Genomic DNA, 16,714 nt, shown 5'->3' with positions numbered 1-16,714 from the left:
CTAAATTCCCAAACTGGCATCACCACTGAGCAGCTTTTCAGTCTGCAACTGTTACAGAAGTTCAGCTAAACAACCTGGAATCAGCCAGAAATGAACCCAACACCATTTGCCAAGCTAACCGGGCTGTAAGAAGCTTTACAGACTGGCTGGAACAAAACAACATTAATGTTGATCTTGCAAAAAGTGACAAAACTGAGCTGAACCTGATATTGCGGCAGTTTTATGGCTCAGTCTGATTTGGTTAGACACGTTTGGCGAATGGTGTTGGGTTAATTTCTGGCTGATTCCAGGTTGTTTAGCTGATCTTGTATCACAGCTGCCGACTGAAAAGCTGCTCAGTGGTGACGACAGTTTGGGAATTTAGTGTAAGGAGCTGGAGAACGAATTGCCGGCTGAGCAGAAAGTGGACGGTGCTTGTAACTGACGTGGCAACAAGCTGCTTGTTAAGGAGCTTTAATTCGGAGGAAGGTACTGAACATTAAAACCTATTGAACGCCACGTTCACGGCCAGTTTATTCATTTCTTGCTTTATTTAACTGTTGTAAAAAGCAATAGAGCACTTGAGGGAGTGTATCACCAAATCACAGCTGTGATGTTATTTTGCAATAACACACTCTCATGCTCTATTGCTTAAATAATGCGTGGCCACGACTTAGTAAAGCGTGGGAACGAGATCCTAATGCATAGCCACGACTTAGTAGGCTGTGGTCTCTTTCACACATCCTACTAAGCCATGGCCACTACCCGATCATCTCATTCCCATGTCTTACTAAGGCGTGGCCGCACGTTCATTTTATTTGTACAGGATGTCATCAGGACTCCGTAGAACGACTAGAAGGGAATTCCGAATCATTTTCCCCTGACAGTTTTATTCTAGTTTTTACTTGTATACATTTTTAAGGATGTTTCCTGCCTGCAGGGTTGCTGTCCCCACCCCCACCCCCTTTTTTTTTTTTGAAGTGCCCACTATGAAAATGAAGAGTGGTTTAAAACAAAAAAACAAACAAATTGGAAATGAAGTGATGAACAAAGTGCTTATGGTTATATGCATCTGGACATTTCCACACAGCTGTCACATTTTTGGTCTGCAGCCTCCTCATGTAGTCATGCTTTGGGGACATTTATTTATTATTATGGGACTTTGCTAAAGTTTGTTTTGTAGTCAGTGAAAAAAATCCCAGCTGGAAATGTGCATCACAACACTGTAAAAAAAATGGCTGGCTGTAGCATGAGTAGCACCTCCTTCACCCCATGCGAAAAGTGCAAATTTGACTGAAATAAGAGGGATCAAATAAGATTTGAGTACTTCTTTTTCTTTTTCCGTTTTAATCCCCGCTCCTGTAGATAACTCCCAATCCTGTAAAAGCAATGGAAACGGCTAGTTTGTTTTTTGAAACTATTAACAGAGAATGTTTGTGTAATAGTAATCGTGTTTTGCTCATGCTTTCACTGCTTCTTGATCGATAAAAGGCACATCATTTAACAAAAACGTTGGTCTTTTCCTTTCCTTTGCTCCAAGTGGTGTGATAAACAGTCCTGCAGTACTTCGTGTTGAACGAAGGGGGAGAAATTGATTCATGCAAACGGTGAAATTTTTCGCCTTGACGAAAAGAAATGAAGAACCCAGCTACAGAGCTGACCAGCCTTCTCTGACAAATGTCCATCTCACTGGCTGTGTTTACATGCAATAATTTTTCCCAATCCGATTGAATACATTCCAGTTACAGATTAATGCTGAGGTGTTTATGCTCACTCTACTCAACCATCTGAAAATCTTCGTTTACATGCTAACTACAAGGAATCAGATCCAAAATTACGTGCAAGCGTAGGGAACCACGTGGAATAGATGTTACCATGACAACGAGCATCGTGTGGGTCCAGTCAAGAGTGAGATGAGCAGCAGTGAGCAGTGCTTGTGTTTTTAACTGCTTTAAAATGATATCAGACTCAGGAAAACGTCCTTCACATGTCCTTATTAAAGAAGGCCGAGAAGAAGACGTCGTATTCTGAGACACATAAGTTGGACGTCCTTCCCACCGCCGTCTTTTAAAGATCGGAGCATAAACTTTGTCTCCTCTGCAGACCAGTTTCTGCTCTGCCATGTTGAACATTATAAACTTTCACTATTACGCGAAGCGCATGCAGAACAAACTTTCCGATAGGGAATGTAATCGGATACAGACGTTTACACGGATATTATTCTTCTATTTAGCGGATTATTTACAGAATTACCCACCTCAATCAATCAGACTAGTCTATTCTGATTGAAGTGTTTACATGGATGTATTCTATTCCGATTGAGCTATTAGTCAGATTATTAGCAGATTATTAGGCTGCATGTAAATGTAGCTAATGGCTTCTTAACAGCTTCCAGACCCATAGCGCTGAGTCGTCTTCTCAAAGTGGAAGGATGGACAGAAACACCCGTGGATGTTTTCAGTGAGTTTCTCTGAGGTTTGCCCAGCAGACCAGGATGGCCGAGTGGTTAAGGCGTTGGACTTAAGATCCAATGGACACATGCCCTTGTGGATTCGAACCCCACTCCTGGTAGGGGATTTTCTTTAAGTGGATGACACAGCAAGTTAAGAAGATTATCGGTGGCTTTACTACCATTACAGCTGTGTTTGATGTGGTCCTGTACTGACCACACCCAGTGAGTTGACCTCTTGGTCCTGAGGGCGTTGACACAGGATGAAAACGTGCTGAAGTGTGTTCTCTGTATATGTGTTCACATATTTAAGCTTAGAAAATCAACAAAATGACATTTAACTAGGGGGCGCCAGCATACTTTGCCTTTCGGCTGAGTAATATGTTGAAACGGTACTGTACTAGCCTTTGATGGATGAATGGACCTACAAATGAATGGTCATCAGACCAGGATGGCCGAGAGGTTAAGGCGTTGGACTTAAGATCCAATGGGCGCATGCCCTCGTGGGTTCGAACCCCACTCCTGGTAGTGGGTTCCTTTAAGTGGATGACACTGCTGGTTCAAGTGACTCAACTGTAGTGGTAGTAAAGCCACTGATAAGCTACTTAACTTGCTGTGTCATCCACGTTTTTTGTTTTTTTTCTTTCTCACATTGTTTCACCCAATAGGGTATCAGCTCGGGGTGATGAGTAGTGAGTGGGAAATTACGGGGATTTAAGGCTGATTCCTCACCACTACGGTATTCATATGACATCTGTACTGCAATGGAGTATGAACTGGACGATAATAACAACAGAATGAAAAGATATGTTATATGTTATATATGTTTAAGTATCAATGTTTAATCATGCATGTATGTAAAGATATATATACATGCATGATGAAAAAGATGTATAAAAGAAGTTAAGAATTCTGGGTCCCCAATAGGGGGGTTGGTGGTGTGGCCAGTGGATGACACAGCAAGTTAAGTAGGTTATCAATGGCCTTGACCTGGCTTTGCTACCATTACAGCTGTGTTTGATGTGGTCCTGTACTGACCACACCCAGTGAGATGACCTCTTGGTCCTGAGGGCGTTAACACAGGATGGCTAAATGGATGAAGTGTTAGATCTTAAGATGTAATAGGCGCATACTCTGGTGGGTTTGAGTTATTATTTCAATTATTAACAAACTGGAAAAGGTCTTTCCAATAAAAAAAGTAAAGCTGACATACTAAAATATAATTCCTACAGTTAAAAGTTTCATTTTAACTTTTGTCACTTTTTATAGTAAAGACGATATTTTCTGATTAAAAGATTAAAATCATCTTTATGGTTATCATCAGAACTTCCCCCCTTAAAATTTATGAGAATTGCATTTTATGTTGTCGTCTCGTTCCAGAAGGTTGCAGGTTCACATCCCAGGACTGTCTGGGAATTTCCAGCGCCCCTAGAGCAAGGATTACAAACCCCAGATGACGTCATAGCCCTGCTTTCATCCTGGGCATAGTTTTGCAAAGAAACGACTGAAGTACAGTAAAAGTATTGTTAAATATTATTTTACTTTATTTGCTTTTATTAACTTAAACTTCTGTGTTCCGTTGCCATTTGGGTTCATCTTATTTGCATTTTGTATGTCTTCTCTTGGGTGATGTGTGGTGTCTTTGGAGAGTGGTCCTTTGTCATGTAATGACCCCCAGTAGTTAGCCTATCTTAACATCTGGTTATCTATACCTCCAAATCCAGCAAAGGGGGAGACTGTGAATTCCTGGGTGGACCTCAACACCTCTATTTTACATTTCAAAGGAAGAGGCAGCCGGCCATCAAAGGGGGGGGGCTTTTGGGGTTGTTGAGACAAAGTAGTGGGTGTGCTTTTACACACACACTAGGGGGCAGTGAGCACACTTGCCGGGAGCAGTGGGCAGCCCTAGCCACGGCGCCCAGGGAGCAATTGGGGCAGTTGTGGGCTGGAGGTTAGGGAACTGGCCCTGTGACTGGAAAGTTGCTGGTTCAGTCCTCAGTGCTGACAGTCCATGACTGAGGTGTCCTTGAGCAAGACACCTAACCCCCAGTTGCTCCCTGGGTGCTGTGGACAGGGCCCCCGCTCTGGGCAAGTGCGCTCACTGCCCCCTTTGTGTGTGTGTGTGTGTGTGTGTGTGTGTGTGTGTGTGTGTGTGTGTGTGTGTGTGTGTGTGTGTGTGTGTGTGTGTGTGTGTGTATTCACTAGTGTGTATGTGGCGTTTCACTTCACAGATGGGTTAAATGCGGAGGTGGAATTTCTGTTTGTGGGATTAATAAAGTATCACTTAACTTAATTGGGGGTTAGGTGTCTTGCTCATGGACTGCCAGCACTGGGGACTAAAGCGGCAGCCTTCTGGTCACAGAGCCAGTTCCCTAACCTCCAGCCCATGATTGCTCCCCAAAAAACAGGCTGTTTTTGTTACTATGACATTAAGACTGATATATGTATATAATCTCTGTTCTGATTGGCGTTCAAGAGTGTTCCCTATTTATTCATCGCATTCACATTTCATTGGTCAGAGCCATGTGTGTCATCAGACATGGAGACATTGAGGAAACACCTCAGATGTGTTTACTGTTTAGTATTTTATTTAAATACAGACGGGACTTGAAGACATGCTGTCCGGTTAAACTAGACACAGATGTATTTTCTTACGTTATTATCGTCCGTCAGATTGTGAGACTCTAAATGAGAAATAAGAAAAGAGAAGAATGTTTTCAGTCGACCGGACGATTCTTCTTCATTCCAACTGCAATGTCCTTCTCCTAGCAGACAAGAGAGGCAAGAATACACAATTCACTTGTAGGATGCTGAAATGTTTGGAATATGCTGAGATCAATTCTGAATCATTTTTTTATTTATTATTTGATTAATTGTCTCATACTCACAACTGTAAGTTCATGAATGGCGGCCTCTAGTCTATTCCTCAGCTCCTCGCTGATGGTGATATCTGAGCACACTGACCAGTGGCTGTCATGAAATCTCACAGGCAAAGAGAAAACCAGCCCAACTGGAACCCCGAAATGTCCTGGAGAACCAGAGGGGCAGCATCATTGATTTATCATTCTACCCAGGCTTTAGTAGAGCTCAGTAACACTGAGCTTAATAACTGATCATCACATTGATTTATCAGTCTACTCAGGCTTTAGTAGAGCTCAGTAACACTGAGCTTAATAACCGATCACATTGATTTATCAGTCTACTCAGGCTTTAGCAGAGCTCAGTAACACTGAGATTAATAACTGATCATCACATTGATTTATCAGTCTACTCAGGCTTTAGAAGAGCTCAGTAACACTGAGATTAATAACCGATCACATTGATTTATCAGTCTACCCAGGCTTTAGAAGAGCTCAGTAACACTGAGCTTAATAACTGATCATCACATTGATTTATCAGTCTACCCAGGCTTTAGAAGAGCTCAGTAACACTGAGCTTAATAACTGATCATCACATTGATTTATCAGTCTACCCAGGCTTTAGAAGAGCTCAGTAACACTGAGCTTAATAACTGATCATCACATTGATTTATCAGTCTACTCAGGCTTTAGAAGAGCTCAGTAACGCTGAGATTAATAACCGATCACATTGATTTATCAGTCTACTCAGGCTTTAGCAGAGCTCAGTAACACTGAGATTAATAACTGATCACATTGATTTATCAGTCTACTCAGGCTTTAGCAGAGCTCAGTAACACTGAGATTAATAACCGATCACATTGATTTATCAGTCTACTCAGGCTTTAGCAGAGCTCAGTAACACTGAGATTAATAACTGATCACATTGATTTATCAGTCTACTCAGGCTTTAGCAGAGCTCAGTAACGCTGAGATTAATAACTGATCACATTGATTTATCAGTCTACTCAGGCTTTAGCAGAGCTCAGTAACACTGAGATTAATAACCGATCACATTGATTTATCAGTCTACTCAGGCTTTAGCAGAGCTCAGTAACGCTGAGATTAATAACTGATCACATTGATTTATCAGTCTACTCAGGCTTTAGCAGAGCTCAGTAACACTGAGATTAATAACCGATCACATTGATTTATCAGTCTACTCAGGCTTTAGCAGAGCTCAGTAATACTGGGATTAATAACTGATCATCACATTGATTTATCAGTCTACTCAGGCTTTAGCAGAGCTCAGTAACACTGAGATTAATAACTGATCATCACATTGATTTATCAGTCTACCCAGGCTTTAGTAGAAATTTGAGTTTTTATAAAGAAGACATTGTTCTTTGGAGGGCATTTTCCACACCTTGCACCTTGTTTTAAAACTAGCTAATAAACACGCACCACTGGTGCTTCTTTAAAAGATGGTGTATATATTTTAAAATTGAGTGGGTAAGTATTCTGAAAGTACTCTCCTTAAATGTAAAAGCTGTTATTTAGTACTGCCTTTCCAAATTATAACTTGGACTGAAATACACTTACTTACTTTCTGTATTCTGAATTAAAATTTCCAATACTTGTATTCTGTTATATCTCAAACCTGCTGGGTGTAAACATGCACTTTAGCTACAGTCAGATATAAAAGTTAACACGTCCACTATAGACCAAACTTAAATATGACATTTCTCAGCAAATGTTATTGCATGATTTTAATGAAATTGTTAAGTTAAACATATTGACAAAAATAACACAAAACATTACTGAAGCGCAGGACACATTTCATGTGTTATTTTTTTATAATATAGTAAACTCAAACAAATAAACAGCAATAGTGCATTAAAATCTGCCGAAATGTGTTCATTGTATATGTGTTCACTTATTTAAGTTTAGAAAATCAATAAAATGACTAAAATTTAACTAGGGGGCGCCAGCATACTTTGCCTTTCAGTTGAACTGAAACCCAAGTACACTGGCCCTTGATGGATAAATGGACCTACAAATGATCACTGACTGGACCAGGATGGCCGAGTGGTTAAGGCGTTGGACTTAAGATCCAATGGGCGCATGCCCTCGTGGGTTCTAACCCCACTCCTGGTAGTGGGTTCCTTTAAGTGGATGGCACAACAAACTACCATTACAGCCGTATTTGACGTGGTCCTGTACTAACCACATGTGTATTTGATGTGAGCCGTTCTCACTGCACCCAATTGCCCTTCTCTTTCAAATGCTGATGTCGATTCATAACATGACACAATCCAGCAAAAATTAGCTCTTGAATCATGTTGATGGTAATTTTCCTGTTAAAAAGCAGGTATGGATTAAATTACATTTCATAAATAATGTTATTTCTTTTACAATACAGTAAACTCAAACTAATAAACAGCAAATAAACAGTAATAGTGCATTTAAACGTGCTGAAGTGTGTTCTCTGTATATGTGTTCACTAATTTAAGCTTAGAAAATCAACAAAATGACATTTAACTAGGGGGCGCCAGCATACTTTGCCTTTCGGTTGAGTAATATGTTGACAAAAAGAAGGCAATCAGACCAGGATGGCCGAGTGGTTAAGGCGTTGGACTTAAGATCCAATGGGCGCATGCCCTCGTGGGTTCGAACCCCACTCCTGGTATGCTCTTTAAGTTTTAAGGTTTGCGTATTAGCTCTGGACTAAAGCATTCAGCAAAAAGAGCTTTAGGAAGGTCATGTACTGACTTTGGATGCTCAGTTCTGGATCACTAACGCTGTGTGACCTTGTGCCAATCCTGAAGGGCTATATAGTGACTTTAGGCTTGTGTGTGGCTGTTCACATTCTGTTGACGATGCTTCTTTGTTGAGATTTGTGTACATGCAAGATCTATGCCAAATAATATTTAAACAATGTTTAACTTTCCTTTAATGTTATTGGCCAAATGTTGCTAAAGCTCAGCAGCTTGAGGAGGTCCCTTACAGTTATTGTCAGGGGGGTTGTTAGGCACTGCCAAGCATGGTATGCGTGTAATGATGTGGTGTAATGAATGAGGTTAGAGCAAACAGAACAGCAAAGAAACAAAAACGATAAAGTAATAAATGCTGTGTAGGATGAGATGTGTACAGTGATTCTGAGATTTTGTTGTGTAGTTGTGTAGTCCTCTTGGCCTTAGCCAAAACATCTTTTCTCAATTATTTTGGACAACTATGTTCAGATTTGACTTTAAACTTGAGATTTAAAACATGTTGTAATGAAACGTGAATGAAGTTTGCTGTGTCATAAAAGGGTCAAATTTACAGAAATTTCTAAGAAACTGAGCGAACTTCATCCACAACCATTATTTAGTATTTAGGGGTCTGATTTGTGATATAAGTTATTGTCTCATGATTGTCTTCTTGCATGATGACAATATGCCTTTAACTGTTATTGACCAAATATTGGTAAATGAAGCAATAAGCTATGCTTTACAATGATTTTACCACAGTTCAGGGGTGTTTTTAGGCAACAATTCTTCCACCTAGCAGTGTAGTTAGTAACCAGTAGGCTATGACTTCTAAGCAATGGATTGCGTAATGTTTCTTCGGTTGTACCTAAGGCCTAGTAGCATAGCTAGACATTAGACCAGGATGGCCGAGTGGTTAAGGCGTTGGACTTAAGATCCAATGGGCATGTGCCCTCGTGGGTTTGAACCCCACTCCTGGTATGTGTGCTCTTTAAGAAGACAAAGCAATGAACTATGGCCATTATCAAGAATGTCATCTATTGAAGTATATGGGATGTGTTCTTACATAGCAAAGACAGTAAGTCTTAACTCTGTTTCATCTCTTAAAATTAAAAAGGCTATTTTTGTTACTTTGTATTAATTCATTAATTAGTTTGTAGACTTAACGACCTCTGTTCAGAGTGGCCGATCCCTTCAACACTCCTTACAATATCAACATGAATGGGCAGTTGAAATTACCAGTATATCACTTCTGTCAGAAGAAAAGCTCGTATCTAAATTTTTGTCATTTTTCAGCTTTGACATGATTTGAAAACGCCCACTGTCCTTTACGTTATGCGTAAATTTCATGATGAATGGACCACAAGAAATGGCCCAGGGTGACTTGGGAAAAAGTCTGGTTCCATTGTCTCACATTAAAAGTAAAGAAAGTTTTTCCTTCTCCTGTAAAGTTACCATTTTGGGGATACAAGGTTTTCCTCTGATAACAGCGCTATGTAAGTGTGTTCATGGATGCGCTTTCACCTGTACTGACTACACCCAACGAGAAGACTTCTTCAGGAGAAGAACCATTGTTCCAAGCATTCAGAACTGTAAGGATTCCATTGGTTGCTGAGATAGCTGCAGGCCTGTTCGTCATGAGGGAAATGGAACTCCTTCGTGAGCCAACCAAGCTCAGAAAACTATTCGACAGCCATTTTCTGAAAAAAAAAAAAAAAAGAGAGAACATGATCGCAATTGCTTGGAGGATAACAGGTGTGCAGGTTATTTGTGGGGTTAAATTGTGTAACCAGGAGCCAAATGGTAAAAAAAAATGGTGTGCTACAGGTTGTTCAAATCCCAGGACAGACTGGTTTTTGACATAATTTGAAAACACCTGTTGCTCTTTACATTATATGTAAAATTCACGATGAATGGACTAAAAGAAATGACCAAAATGACTTGGACAAAAGTCTGGTTCCATTGGCTTACATTAAAAGTCATTTTTTCTGTTTCCTGTAAAGTTACCATTTTGGAGATTCAAGGTTTTCTTTTGACAAGAGCAATATGTAAGAGTGTTTAGGGTTGTGACATCACAACAATTATGAATTCAAAATTGGCTGTTTCGGCCCACAGCCATGCTTTACAATGGTTTTACTACAGTTCAGGCAAAAGGCACAACAGGATGCAAAAATTCCTCTACCTGTCAATGTAGTTTGCAACCAGTAGGCCACGACTGCCAAGCAACAAATGGATTCCTTTTGTGTCTTTGACTTTACCAACGAAACATCCTAATTCGTTCACTGTCCAGCCCGAGTGGCATGAGAAGATCTCCATAACACCCACTCCAGACCAGGATGGCCGAGTGGTTAAGGCGTTGGACTTAAGATCCAATGGGCACATGCCCTCGTGGGTTCGAACCCCACTCCTGGTATGTGTGTGTTTTAGTGGACAAAGCAATAAATTAAGTTGCTATTGAAGGACTTGAGGCAACATTACAGCAGTCTTTGTACATCTAGCAAAATGTAATTGGATGTGGTCGTGTGTATTTACATAGCATTGATAGTCATAACTTATTTTTTATTACCGTTTATCAACCCTGCCAGTTAAATAATTTTAACCATTCCCTGCAGGATGGTTGTGACATCACAAATTCAAAACAGGCTGTTTCTGTGACTTAGTTTCCATATCTTAATTGAAAAGTGAATGAAACCTTTGAAACTTCAGCACTGTTTACATAATAAATACAACTCTTTCACCTTCTAAGCTTCTTTTTTTTAGTGATGTTTCATTTTAGGATTTAATCTGGATTCAAACCTAAGCGTGAATTCTGAAGAATTTCTGGTATAAGCAGACTCTGGTATAAGCAGACTCTGTGCATCAGATTCACTGATGCACAATAAAACATAATATTTCATCTAAAATGTAGATCAGTAATAGTAATAGAGGTCCTTGAGTACTGTTTTCATCTTACTTGTCATAAACCATCTCCAAAACTTGCTGAGAGAAACCTGTTGGTCCCCAGATTGCTCCCTTATATCTGAGAACCTTCGCCCTCTGCAGGTCGATGTGGGAGGTGCCACTGATGTTGCCCCAAATGATGACATCAGTAATATCTAGGATTTTTTTAAAGACAGAACAAGAAAAAGTTGAACGTACATGTGTATCCGAAGTTTGATTCTTTAGTTTTGCACTGGAGCTAAAAGCATAATATAACTAACAATTAATGCAAGCTTACAACCACCAAGCTGTAAACCTGCCTATCACAACCTTTGGGTATCCCCGTGGTGTCAACCAATCCTGACTGCTAGACTATCCACTGAGCTGTAGGCTACCGAATATAACCAAACTTCCATTAATGTAACTTACCTCAGTTGTGGTCTTAAAATTGTGAAGAAAACAGTGATTTTATCTTCAAGTTGAGCAGAAAAACAGACGACAGAGACACGTTTTTTGGCATTTCAGTCAGAGAAAAGGTAGCTAACTTACTTCATTTAGCTTTTAGCTAGCCATTGCCTTCATTGGATAAGCTTAAGTAATCCATTCACTCCACTGTAAGGCTGATTTGAAGACTACACTACACAAGTTACTACACTACACTACCAATACAGTTATATAGCTGTGGTAAGATGTCTGACAAACTAGCAGTAATGTTACTTGTTCAGTGCAGAAGGAAAACAGATAGCTAATGATAGCGCTAGGAAGCTGAATATCTTACCACGGCCATAAGGCTCGTCTTCAAATCATTAAAATGGAGAGAATAGCTTTCATAGACTTGTCAGATGATATTCAATGGAGTGAATGGATTACTAAAGCTTGTCCAATGAAGGGAATGGCTAGCTAAAAGCTGAGGTAAGCAAGTTAGCTACCTTTTCTCTGGCTGAAATGCTAAAAACGTGTCTCTGCTGTCTGTTTTTCTGCTGAGTAAAGATAGAATTGCTGTTTTCTTCACAATTTTGAGACCACTGAGGTAAGTTACATTAATGGTAGGTTGGTTATATTTATTAGCCTACAACTCAGTGGCTATGCTAGCTGTCAGGATTGGTTGACACCACAGGGATAACCAAAGGTGGTGATAATATAGGCAAGTTTACAGCTTTGTGGTTGTACCCTAAAATCATCATTAAAATGGAGAGAATAGATTTTATAGAGTCATCAGGTGGTGAGGACAGCAAGCTGAAAGCTAATATTAGCAAGGCAGCAACATGGCTGTAGTATCGCTTCTTTTCTATAACTAGACGAGTACAAAAACTTGCCTATGGTGTCCATTTTGGTACTGAATAAAGATAGAATTGCTGTTCTCTTCATAATTTTGTTTTAAACTAAGTTACACTAATGCTAGCTGGGTTATTAGCTAGCTTATTAGCCTAATGCTCAGTGGCTAGTCAAGCAGTCAGGATTGACGGACACCACAGGGATTCCCAATGTTTACTTGCATGCTGGGTATCGTAGTGAGAGATTGATCAACAAAAATAGGAAAACAATATAAAATCATGAATTCTGCCAAACCAACAACATAAAACAATGAATAGGATATTCTAACTTTAGCCCCTTCAAGTTACCTCAAACAGACATGCTTATCTGGTGTCTGACATTGTAGCTACATTAACCTGTAACTAACTTCACCTCATAGCGCTGGGACTAACGAAGGAAACTTCAAACCAAACATGTTTTGGCTGATAAATTGCATAAAATCTTGTCAAACTATCTCTTTAAGGCAATGGATTTCTTACGTGAGGTCTTCACTGACAGCTTCTCTGCAAGTTGAGCCCTCGCCTCATACTCCAGTTGTGTTGCCGAGGCCACGAAGTGAGAAGGGTTGACTGAGGGCACGTTCTCAATCAGCAAAGAGCACTTCAGGTTGACGTAGGTGTCTCCTGACACAATCACTTTGACGTCCTTTTGTGCATTGGCCTCAATAAGGCAGCCGTAGGCCTCAAAGCGCTCTGCTACTCGCCTTATTGTGTGTTCCTTGTCTTCCTGGTCTTCTTGTTCTGCAGGATTTGATGGCCACTCATCTAGGAAAATGATTACGTCAGCTGACTGGAAGGCCTGTGTCAGGTCAGAGTGGACAGTGACCTGGTGGAGCTGAGGCAGGGCCAGGTCCTCAACTTCCATTTTTAGACCCAACAGAGATTCTTCACCGCTATCCATGTCTAAAAGGTGGAGGCTGATGGTGGGGACGTCCCTGAAGACCCCAGTTGTGAATAGCAGGGGAATGAGGCTGTAGCAAGTGGAGTTTAGAGCACTACAGAAAAGCAGATAAGAAAAAAATAATATGAACCTTGTGCACCTTAAATGTGCACAGTATCGTTATTAGTGGACCTTGCTGCTAATGTTACGCTTTGTTCATGGCCAGCTCTAGCCTTTTGTGGGCCCTAAGCAGGATTTTTGGGGTCCCCCACTCTACGCTATGTCTTCCCCAGACCTACATTGTAAACAGTTTAAAAACTAAAGTGGAGAGAACAATTTCTGGACCTACCAACTACATATTGAATATATACATACATGAAGGCTGTCATGGGCTGGAGGGTTAGGTAATCAGCCTTCTACAAGGTCGCCAGTTTGCACCCAGAGCCGACAGTACGTGACTGAAGTGCCCTTGAGTCAAGACACCTAACCCCCGAGTGCTCCCTGGGCGCCATGGATAGGGCTGCCCACCACTCTGGCCAAGTGTGCTCACTGCCGCCTAGTGTGTGTGCATTCGCTAGTGTATATGTGGTGTTTCATTGCACAGGTGGGTCAAAATGTGGGGGTCAAATTTCCCTGTTGTGGGTCACTTAACAGAATTAATTTAAAGCATTTTGCAGACACTCTTAGCAGCTTACAATTTGCACTTTTTGCAGAGGTAGTGTTAGGAGTCTTACCCAAGGACTCTCACTGGTATAGTGTAGGGTGCTTGCCTAGGTGAGGGATTGAATCCCATTGTACATTGTATAGACCAGAGATGTTATCCACTAAACCACTAATCCTGGTCCTTGAGGTCTGCCTTCCAGCAGAGTCTAGCAATCACCATCTACTACATCTGTTCCAGCTAATTTACATCTTCAGAAGATTGGCTGGATCGGATGCATTAGTGTTAACTGAGGGAGGGCCAGCATGTTGGAATTGAACTATACAGGAAAGTCAATCTCCTGGAGATGGTGACCATTGCACTACTCTACACCAAGCCTAGATGGGATGATAAAGACAGCTGAATTTATGGAAATGCTCCATTCGTAGAGGCTTCATCCACATAAAGGACACGCATACCAGGAGTGGGGTTCGAACCCACGAGGGCATGCGCCCATTGGATCTTAAGTCCAACGCCTTAACCTCCCGGCCATCCTGGTCCACACAGCCTCGTTACAGGGAATGTTGTGTACGTGCTGTTATGTCCTACCTTTTTTTGTTTGTTTAGCTTTGAAGACACTTTCTGGCCTATTTCGTATATCATTACATTACATTTTTTGTGTTTTATGTAGGCTAATATCGCTAACAAGTACTGGAAGCAGTTATCATCTCAGCCTCACCTGCTAATCCAGATGTGAAACACTCTGAGTGAGTTACGTTGGTGCGTCTCTTCCTCCAAGCGCAGCCCAGTCGCCTGATGATTCTCCTCTGCGATCTTCAGCATCAGCTCTGTTCTCATGTCAGAGGTGATGCCGTAGTAGCCCTGAGAGATGGAGATGACCGAAAAGTGGGTTTTATTAAAGCCCAATGCCCTAAAAAATCACAAATCTAAATCTGCAGATTCTGGAATCAGCATTGGTGGTGATAGGAACCAGACGTTGGGTAGGAATGGTCCTGAATACACTGCCTGTTGCCTGAGACGCGGTTTTAGGAGAGAAGCTGTTGGTCTAAAACATATTTTTTAAACTCCATTCATGGTGCAGGGGTACATGGGGGTGTTAAGGCAAAACAGCCCCCAAAGAAAATAACCCACAAAATAACCCAAAAACTAGCCCGGGCTGAAACACTCCATATAACTTCAGCCTGAAAGGTCAGAGCTAAACTGCCAGGTGGTATGTATGTAAATGGGTTTTTATGACATCACAAAATCAATGTACTGTATGGAACAGTGCTTGGAGCTTTAATAGTGTCATCAAACCTTTTATGGAAATAAAATAGTTGTTTTTTTCAATGATATGGTCACTTTAACACAGAGTAACATTAAAACTTTAGGTTATAATACATACAACGGTCCTGTGGCTCTCATTTATTCCTCTTTTTATTGGTAAATTGTCGTCTTGTCTGCATACCTGTACAAACTCTAGAAAATCACTGAATCCCCCGAGAAGCATGCCCTTTCCTCCACGATCAATCAGCTCTCTCCACATGATGGGACAGCTCTCATGTTTCCAGCCTCTTGATGAACATGTCTCTTCAAGCCAGTCCTGAGATATAGATCAGAAACAAATCACCACTATGTATAGACGCTCGTATCCACCACTGTAGTAAATATCTATCCGTTTAGTAACTCATAATAATGAGAAGGTTTCCTGTACTTATTACTTAGCATCTCATAATTATGACTTACTGTCTATGAGATTCAACAAGGAGATTCTACATCATAGTTATTGCTTCATTTCTCATAATAATGAGAAAAATAATAAGAGAAAGTAAGCTATAATTATGAGATGCTAAATCATAACTTTGAGATATTTATGAGATAATTATGAGAAAGTAAGTCATCATTTTAAGACATTCGGTCATAATTAGGAGATGTGAAGTCATAAATATGAGAGCGTAAGTCATAATTATGAGACGCTAAGTCAATTTCATGAAAAAGTAAGTCATAATTAAGAGATGGAAGGTCATAACTAAGAGAAACTAAGTCATAATGATGGGAAAATGTCAGAATTATGAAAAAGTAAATCATAATTTTGAGATAGTAAGTCACAATTAAGAGATACAAGTCATACTTAGGAGAAAGTAAGTCATAATTATGAGATTCTAAGTCATAATTACGAGATGTTATGTTTACGCCATTTGGCAGACACTCTAATCCAGAGCCACTTACAATTTTGATCATTTTACACAGGTAGGCGAAGGGAGTGTTAGGAGTCTTGCCCAAGGACACTTATTGGCGTATTGTAGGGTGTTTACCCAGGCAGGGATTGAACCCCAGTCTACAGCATAAAAGGCAGCGGTGTTACCCACTACACTAAGCCAACATTACAGGAGTCTCATTAATATAATGCACTAAAGTGGACTTTAGTCATGCTGGTCAGAGCTGTACCTTCCAGTCCGCGGGCTGAAGGCAGATTTTGTGGATGTGGAAATCGGGCAGGTTCCTCTGCAGTGAGTCTGCCAGCAGCTCAGCCTTAGCGTAGTACGGACAATCCGCCTTCCCTGAGCGGGAAAGAGAGGTAGAACAACCGAATGAGCTCGCAGTGTTCAGCTTTAATAAAAAAACATCTATTCACACTTTGGTAAAGCCTTTATTATAGCTTTATCACAGCTTGGGGAACTGTATACAACCTGCTAGCACAAACTTAGCCATGATTCTGTAGTTTACATCCGTTGCTAGGCAACCACTCAGCTTTAGTTATTTAGTTTATTCTTTACATTTTGTTTTTTTTTTTAAACTATATTGTTTTTTATTGTTATTGCTTTTTAACATTTTAATTAAAATAATTTTATTTCTTTTATTTCTGTTTTTAATTTCATTCGCATGTGCACTTATAAAATAAATAAGAAGACGTAAAATAGCTACATAAAATGATCAATATTTTAAA

At 40.4% G+C, this 16,714-nt stretch overlaps 1 protein-coding gene and 7 non-coding genes across 8 annotated transcripts; 6 read left to right on the top strand and 2 right to left on the bottom strand.

Annotated features, from left to right (window-relative positions):
- The first annotated feature begins 2,467 nt into the window (after positions 1–2,467).
- Positions 2,468–2,550, top strand: trnal-uaa. Its single transcript has one exon. It is a non-coding gene; the product is annotated as a tRNA-Leu (tRNA).
- Positions 2,551–2,873: 323 nt separating this feature from the next.
- On the top strand, positions 2,874–2,956 carry trnal-uaa. The gene has a single exon. It is a non-coding gene; the product is annotated as a tRNA-Leu (tRNA).
- A 2,042-nt stretch (positions 2,957–4,998) lies between these two features.
- Positions 4,999–16,486, bottom strand: mdh1b (malate dehydrogenase 1B, NAD (soluble)). Its single transcript, XM_017713972.2, has 9 exons — positions 16,458–16,486; positions 16,216–16,328; positions 15,236–15,370; positions 14,507–14,649; positions 12,728–13,242; positions 10,969–11,110; positions 9,540–9,715; positions 5,317–5,456; positions 4,999–5,193 (listed from the first exon to the last, which is right to left on the bottom strand). The coding sequence occupies exons 1-9, from the start codon at positions 16,477–16,479 to the stop codon at positions 5,146–5,148; spliced, it is 1,434 nt and encodes a 477-aa protein (XP_017569461.1). The 5' UTR covers positions 16,480–16,486; the 3' UTR covers positions 4,999–5,145.
- trnal-uaa lies at positions 7,340–7,422 on the top strand. Its single transcript has one exon. It is a non-coding gene; the product is annotated as a tRNA-Leu (tRNA).
- trnal-uaa lies at positions 7,872–7,954 on the top strand. The gene has a single exon. It is a non-coding gene; the product is annotated as a tRNA-Leu (tRNA).
- trnal-uaa lies at positions 8,914–8,996 on the top strand. The gene has a single exon. It is a non-coding gene; the product is annotated as a tRNA-Leu (tRNA).
- Positions 10,346–10,428, top strand: trnal-uaa. Its single transcript has one exon. It is a non-coding gene; the product is annotated as a tRNA-Leu (tRNA).
- trnal-uaa lies at positions 14,244–14,326 on the bottom strand. The gene has a single exon. It is a non-coding gene; the product is annotated as a tRNA-Leu (tRNA).
- Positions 16,487–16,714: the final 228 nt, after the last annotated feature.

This window comes from Pygocentrus nattereri, chromosome 12 (assembly GCF_015220715.1).
Source record: "Pygocentrus nattereri isolate fPygNat1 chromosome 12, fPygNat1.pri, whole genome shotgun sequence".
Taxonomy (NCBI): Eukaryota; Metazoa; Chordata; class Actinopteri; order Characiformes; family Serrasalmidae; genus Pygocentrus; species Pygocentrus nattereri.
The sequence above is the reverse complement of the archived record's forward strand: the minus strand, read 5'-3'. Positions and strand labels throughout refer to the sequence as shown.